Source organism: Bos indicus, chromosome 15 (assembly GCF_029378745.1).
Source record: "Bos indicus isolate NIAB-ARS_2022 breed Sahiwal x Tharparkar chromosome 15, NIAB-ARS_B.indTharparkar_mat_pri_1.0, whole genome shotgun sequence".
Classification (NCBI taxonomy): Eukaryota; Metazoa; Chordata; class Mammalia; order Artiodactyla; family Bovidae; genus Bos; species Bos indicus.
The window spans coordinates 74,014,073-74,022,154 of NC_091774.1; the positions used below are offsets into that span (position 1 = coordinate 74,014,073).

The 8,082-nt window shown below is 37.0% G+C and overlaps 1 protein-coding gene across 7 annotated transcripts in view; it reads left to right on the top strand.

Moving 5' to 3' along the window:
* Window positions 1-8,082, top strand: part of TTC17 (tetratricopeptide repeat domain 17) — a 126,975-nt gene that overhangs the window by 47,670 nt on the left and 71,223 nt on the right. For all 7 annotated transcript variants that reach the window (XR_011570917.1, XM_070804082.1, XM_070804077.1 and 4 more), the window contains 2 exons: window positions 40-264; window positions 7,891-8,077. Coding sequence is in view for 6 of the 7 variants with exons in the window: in XM_070804082.1 (XP_070660183.1) it covers window positions 40-264; window positions 7,891-8,077 (412 nt within the window). In the remaining variant the exon portion in view is untranslated. The remainder of the gene's footprint in view (window positions 1-39; window positions 265-7,890; window positions 8,078-8,082) is intronic.

Below are 8,082 nucleotides of genomic sequence, written 5' to 3' on the forward strand. Positions count from 1 at the left end.
TGTCTTCTTGAATTAAGTGAAGTATCTGGGCTTTTTCAGCCTAATGCTCCTGTCTGGCTGATCCTCAATGAAGCTGGCCTCTACTGGAGAGCGGTAGGAAACAGCACTTTCGCTATTGCTTGTCTGCAGAGGGCGTTGAATTTGGCTCCCCTTCAGTACCAGGACGTTCCTCTCGTTAACTTGGCCAACCTTTTGATTCACTATGGCCTTCATCTTGACGCCACTAAACTGCTACTTCAAGCTTTGGCCATCAATAGCTCTGAGGTGAGGTTCATGTTCCTTTGTAGCAATATGTACTACGTAGTGGTAACTCAGAGTATTTGTTGTATTTTTGTAGACAGGGCATAAAAAAAATCTCATGTTTTATTTTTCAGAGTAGAATTTGCATACTGTAAGAGGGCTTTTGTTGTATTTTTGATGTGTTTATCTCTATTTTAAAGGAAGTTTATAAATTATGCAGTTTATTTTTAGAAACATTTAAAAATGACACGGCTGCTAAAAATATACTGCCACCTTTTTATGTCGGAAACATCTGCTTCTCACTTTGTCCTACTCATTACAGCACGCACATCCTTTAGTATTATGTTGTTTTACAACTTGAGATCTTTATGCCAACCAAGCCAGAGGCCAGTTTAAAGGTTGCTTTGATAAGGGTAGGTAGGTTCATACCTTGAACCTTCCTAATGCAGCCCATGGAGTTACACCTCTGCTTTGTAGTTTATTACTTTATTTCATAGTTTCTAAAATACCACTTCCTTTTTTTTCTTTCATATATTAACATCTCTGAAATAAGGATACATGTTACAATTGATGACATTTTAGGTTTGATAAAATGCAGTTATAATAAATATATAATTAAATTGCTTTTATACTTAGTGTCTAAATGTTTCCAAGTTTCATACCCAAAGAAACTTGTAGAAGAACTGTGCATGAAAGGCTTAAGTTTATTTGAGGTGTCCCAAAACTAAATTTCTTTCAGTATTAGCAGGAAATGTTGCCTATTACAAGTTTCCTTTGCAATACACAAATTCACAACTGGACTCTAAGTAGAAGTTTACAACCACTGTGTTATATACAAAGGCCAACTTGCCAGAGAAGTACATCTAATATTTATCAGATGTTTACAGTGTCAGGTATGAGTGTAGAAGAACAGACGCTCTGTACGGGATGTGATAAAGGGAGCACCCAGATAGAAGGCTCAGCACAGCCGTATTCCCTTCATACTTGGCACGCTTCGCTTTTTGGCACCGTCACCCAAGGCACTTAGGCAATGTTCTTCTGAAGAAAAAAGAGCTCCTTTAGAGATTCGTTGCCTTTCTGTATTTGAAAATTCTACTAAAATTTCAGTTAAATACTGTAGTACTGTAATAAGAATAAAAAAATAAAGAAGTGAATCAGGGTAAATACCCCTGAATATACCTTCATCAGACCCTACCCCCGACTGCCAACATTTGGAAGTATTTCCTTGTAAGCTTTCCCTCTACATAAATATTTTGTATATTGTAACTTCACTGTTACTTTGCTAAGTAACTTCAATTGTGTCCAACTCTTTGTGACCCTGTGCATTGTAGCCTGCCAGGCTCCTCTGTCCATGGGATTCTCTAGGCAAGAACACTGGAGTGGGTTGCCATGTCCTCCTCCAGGGGGTCTTTCCAACCCAGGGATCAAACCCACATCTTCTGTGGTCCTGCATTGCAGGAGGATTCTTTACCTCTGAACCACCAAGGAAGCCCCTTACTATAACGTTGGTAATCTTTAAACCTTATTATATAAAAAAAAATTACTATATAGTTTTTATAGCCATCAATTCAAATGATTATGTAAAGAAAATTTTCTTAGGAAAGATTGCTGGTAGAATGAATATTTTGATGCCTTTGATACAGACGAGTAAACAGTTCAGAAAAAGATTTGAGCCAATATACGTTCCATAATCAAGATCTGTGAATATTCATTTCTGTAGTATTATCACCAGATAATACAGTTATCAAGCAATTGAAATAACTGCTAACTTTTATTGTTTTCTAGTGCACCATATGAAGCACTTTACGTGTAATAACTCATTTAATCCACACAACCCTCTGAGATAAGGTTTACCCATTTGATAGAAAAAGAAAACTGAAGGGATTTATAGAAAGTCAAAGAGCTTGGATTTGAGCTCAGGGAGATTGGCCTCAGAGTTCACACTCTTATAGTCAAGTCACACTGCTTCTGTATTAACATTTGTAAAATAAATTTACTTAAAAAAAATTTTTACTTCTCTGTTATAACAAATTTGTGTATCCTATTTTAAGGATATTCTATTTCAATTGTATTTTTAAAGTAAAAGTTTATGTAGGAATTTTGTCCGTTTCGTTATAATCTTTAAAAATTTTACATGAATTCTTTACACAGTAAAATCTTTATGGAGAAGGCAATGGCACTCCACTCCAGTACTCTTGCCTGGAAAATCCCATGGATGGAGGGGCCTGGTGGGCTACAGTCCATGGGGTCGCTAAGAGTCAGACACGACTGAGCGACTTCACTTTCACTTTTCACTTTCATGCATTGGAGAAGGAAATGGCAACCCACTCCAGTGTTCTTGCCTGGAGAATCCCAGGGATGGGGGAGCCTGTTGGGCTGCCATCTATGGGGCCGCACAGAGTCTGACACGACTGAAGCGACTTAGCAGCAGCAGCAGCAGCAGGATGGCTAGATTAAATACAGGTTCACCAGTGTAATTTAAATTTCAAATAAACAAACACATTTCTATCAAAAAAAAAAAAATCTTTAAACTCCATCTGTCATATGTTAAAAATACTTTCTCTCTTTGCCTTTTTATCTTAGCTTTTAAAAATTCCCTTAATTTACTATCTTATTCCTTTTGATTTCTATTCTTAGATTTAAGATGTCCTTATCAGAAGGTTGAAAAAAATAGTCCTATGGTTTGTCTTTAAATAGTTGACTCTTGGATATACACAGATCTTTTCCTATGCTGTTTTCTAGATGTTTTATAGTTTCAGGTTTTACATCTAGACCTATGATCCATTTAAGGTTAAATTTTCTTTGTAATGTTAGGTAGGGTCAAAGTTCATATCCACATGGATATCCACTTGTTCCAGAACCATATCTCAAGAACACTATTCTTTCCTTATTGACTCATGTATCAGCTTTGCTCTGAACTCCAGACTCCTTTATTCAGCAGTTTATCTGACATCTCCACGTGAATGTGTGAGACACACTGAATGTCTGAAACACTAAAACTGCAGGCCAAAACTAAGCTGCCTAACATTGTTCCATTTGGTCTTGGTCTTCCCCATTTCTGTAAACGGGGAAGCCAGTAGTTCAAGACAGAAACTTAGAGTTATCCTTCGTACCTTTCTCCTCTCAGGGCAGATGCAATCTATTGACTAAGCTTGCTGATTCTGTTTTTAAAATACATCCAGAATTTCACGATTTATCTTCATCTCCACTGCTGTCTTCCCTGGTGGCTCAGCTGGTAAAGAATCGGCCTGCAATGCAGGAGACCTGGGTTCAATCCCTGGGTTGGGAAGATCTGCTGGAGAAGGGAACCCGCTCCAGTGTTCTGGCCTGAAGACATCCATGGACAGAGGAGCCTGGCAGGCTACAGTCCAGGGGTCTCAAAGAGTCAGAAACGACTGAGCAACTTTCTCTTCACTTCCACTGCTATCTTATCCAAACCATCATTATCTTTTATCTAGATTATTTCAGTAGCCTCCTAACTAGCTTCTGTTTTTTGCTTTTATTTCCCTACACTCTATTCATATTATAGCAAACAATGAGATTATTATTAAAAATCAGATGTTGTTATTTGTCTATTCAAATCTCTGCAGTGTCCCTCCATGTAACTCACAACAAGAGACAAGAATTTATAAAGGGGTAGAAAGTCCTACGTGACCTTGTTACTTTTCCTGCCTCGTATCTGTGGGATCGATCCACTGATCATTCTGTTGGAGCCTCACTTGCCTCCAAGCAGTTCCTTGAACGTGCTAGCTGTGGTCCCTCCTTAGGACCTTTGCGTTTTCTGTTCTTCCTGCTTGGAATGCTTCTTCCACTAAGATTCTTCCTAGTTTGTGCCTCGTTTCCTTCAAATCTTTTACAAACACTAACTTCTCAGTGAGTCTTTCCATTACTGCTCTATATGAAATGCCGCTCTCTTCCCAACTCTTAGTACTACTTACGTCTCTTCCCTGCTGTTCTTTATCACATTTTACTCACAATTGTGTGACATCCCCACAGTTGTGTGACATGAGACTATAAGATCCACTGAGGCAGAGGTTTATCTTTCTTATTTTCTGCTCTATCCCCAGTGTGAAAAACAATATTTGAAACACAGTGAAAACAATCACTCAGTAATTATTTTCTGACTGAATTAGAAAATTACTCTTTTTTTCTAAAATGCTAACCAGTTCATCTGAATACAAAATATTTGCCCAACTATCATTCTAGTTGTAGGGATAATCATACTTTGTTTCCTTATGGAAAATATAAAGACACTTAATTTAAGTACGGAATTTAATTTTATATCTTGTAAACCTCTAAGTATTACTTTAAATCTAACTTGAGAACTACTCACATTAGACCTCTTTAATCTGGAATATTTTGTAAACCTTGGCTTGGTTATAGTGAGATATTTGTGATGACCTAACAGCCTGAATCAGAAGCAAGTAGCTGATAAATTATAGGTGTTACATGTTCTAATATCTCGTGATTTATAGTCTGTGGAAACTTAAATAGAATTTGTATCCTGCTGTTGTGTGAAAATTATATATATCATAATTATGTTGAATTGGTTCATAGTTCTTTTCAAGTCTACTGTATCCTACTTTTCTGTCTATTCATTCTTTTAATTTTGAGAGTTTGATGTTGAAAATTGTAATATATAGTGGAACTGTGTAACTTTGTTCCGTATTCTCCAAGTCTTCTGTAAATGTATCATCATACTTTCATTATTTAAAAAAGAAAAAAATTATAGGTATTGCTTTTCATGGAGATATACTGTGCAGTTTGGAAATACAACATTCTTCAATCTTTTAAAATATTTTTAATGATAAAATAAGTGTAGAATAAATGGTTTGTACACAGCAAATACTAAGCAAAGGCATATTTCCACTAAAATGATCTCAACTGAATACTTTGGGCTGCTTATAAAAACAGTCTCACAAAACAATTGGAAAATAAAATTTTAAGACTATTTACAATAGCATCAAAAAAGCAGATATCTAGAAATAAATCTAAAGGAAGGTGTACAAGATTTCTCTCATGAAAACATTGCTAAGGGGAAAACCTAAATAAATGGTTGTATGTTAATACATCATGTTCATGGATTGGAAGATTCAGTATCATTAAGGTGTAAGTTCTCTTTAAGTTGATTTATAGGTTCAGTTTCATCCCAAACTCCCAGCAATTGCATGTATTTGTACGTGTGAATTGATGAATAGTTTCAAAAATCTACATAAAAATGGATCTTAGAATAGCACAAAGGTTTGAGGGTTAGGGAAATAAAAACAGAGTTGGAAGACTTATCAGATTTCGAGACTTAATGTAATTAAATCAGTGGAATTGGCACAAAGATACTCAAATATAGAAATTAGAAATAGGCTGATTTATGACAAAGGCACACCTGTAGTTTAGTGTTTTGGGGGAGCTTTGGGTTTTTCAGTAAGTAGTAATGGAGTACTTGGATATCCCCTATGGAAAAATAAATGAACCTTGACTCCTACCTCATGTTGTATACAAAATTAATTTGAGGTGGATCATGTACCATAATGTGAAAGATAAAACAATAAAACTTCTTGATGAAAACATAGGAGAAAGTCTTTATTACCTTATAGCTGGCAAAGATTTCAAAGCACTAACTACAAAAGGAAAAAATCTGTAAACTGAACTTCACTAAAATTAAGAGTTTCTGTTTATCAGAAGATACCATTAAGAAGATAAAAAGGCCAGTGACAGACTGGGAAAGATATTTGCAGTAAGTATGTCCAACAAAGTCATCATGTCTAGTATATATATAAAGAACTCCTGCAAATCAATAAGAACAAAAAGACAACCCATTTTTTTTTTAATGGGGAAAACAACAGCACTTCAGAAATAAGGGTACCAAAATGGCCACTAAGTATATGAAAAACGTTTCAATATTATTACTGATCAAGGAAATGCAAATTAAAATCACAGTGAGATGCCACTTAAGCATCTCACTAAAACAGCTAAATTTTAAAAACTGACAATACCAAGTCAGTGAATTCTCACACTTGCTTGTTAGGAGTATTAAGTCTGTATGTCCATTTTGGAAAACTAGTTGCTTGGATCTCCTAAAACTAAATGTATGCCTATCTTAAGATCCACTTCTAAATGTATACTCAAGGAAAATGAGTAATATGTCTATCAGAAGACATTTACAACAATGTTCACTTCATAGTAAATTTATCTGTGGTAGATCAAAAACTGCAAACAATCCAGTAACAGCCTATCGGTAGGAGAATGGATAAACAAACAATGTGGTGTATTCACATGTGGAAACATTCAGTTCAGTTCAGTCGCTCAGTCGTGTCCGACTCTTTTCGACCCCATGAATCACAGCACGCCAGGCCTCCCTGTCCATCACCAACTCCCGGAGTTCACTCAGACTCCGGTCCATCAAGTCAGTGATGCCATCCAGCCATCTCATCCTCTGTCATCCCCTCCTCCTCCTGCCTCCAATCCCTCTGTCATCCCCTTCTCCTCCTGCCCCCAAGCCCTCCCAGCATCAGTCTTTTCCAGTGAGTCAACTCTTCACATGAGGTGGCCAAAGTACTGAAGTTTCAGCTTTAGCATCATTCCTTCCAAAGAAATCCCAGGGCTGATCTCCCTCACAATGGACTGGTTGGATCTCCTTGCATTCCGAGGGACTCTCAAGAGTCTTCTCCAACACCACAGTTCAAAAGCATCAATTCTTCGGTGCTCAGCCTTCTTCACAGTCCAACTCTCACATCCATACATGACCACAGGAAAAACCATAGCCTTGACTAGAACGGACGTTTGTTGGCAAAGTAATGTCTCTGCTTTTGAATATGCTATCTAGGTTGGTCATAACTTTCCTTCCAAGGAGTAAGCGTCTTTTAATTTCATGGCTGCAGTCACCATCTGCAGTGATTTTGGAGCCCAAAAATACAGAGTCTGACACTGTTTCCACTGTTTCTCCATCTATTTCCCATGAAGTGATGGGACCAGATGCCATGATCTTCCTTTTCTGAATGTTGAGCTTTAAGCCAGCTTTTTCACTCTCCGCTTTCACTTTCATCAAGAGGCTTTTTATAGTTCCTCTTCACTTTCTGCCATAAGGGTTGTGTCATCTGCATATCTGAGGTTACATTACACATCAGTTTTTTTTTTTCAAAAAAGAGTGAAAATATAGTATACCCCAAAAAAAGCTTTACAGGTTTGGTTGAGTAAAAGAAGCTACAGAAGGGTACAAGTTACATGCACAAGGGAACATGCTGTTTGATTCTATTTATGTGACATTCAAGAACAGGTGGCAGTAATCTGTGGTGATAGAAGTCACAGCATCATTATCAGTGGTTACATCTGGCGTTGGGGGTGGGGTGGCCCAAGGGAGCCTCTCAGGGTACTAGAAATGTTCTAAATGTTGTATATCTTTAGATGAGTGGTGGTTACAGCTGTACAGTTAAGACTAATGTACATTACACACTTGATGTAATTTTTATCTTAGTAAAAAGGTAAAAAGTAAATTTATGTTAAACAGTTTAGAATTAGCTGATGTAAACAGCTGGGGTAACTTTTATAGGATAACCTAAAAAAAAAAGCCAAAAGACAAAAACTGTAAAGGTTTTGTAACTCTCGGAAAATATTAATTCATTAACATTTTGCTGATTTTTCTTTTTTTCTTTTCAGCCCCTGACCTTTTTGAGCCTGGGAAATGCTTACCTTGCTCTGAAGAATATCAGTGGGGCACTTGAGGCCTTTAGACAGGCTTTGAAATTAACTACCAAATGCCCAGAGTGTGAGAACAGCCTGAAGCTAATTCGCTGTATGCAGTTTTATCCTTTTCTGTACAACATCACCTCTTCTGTTTGCAGTGGTAAG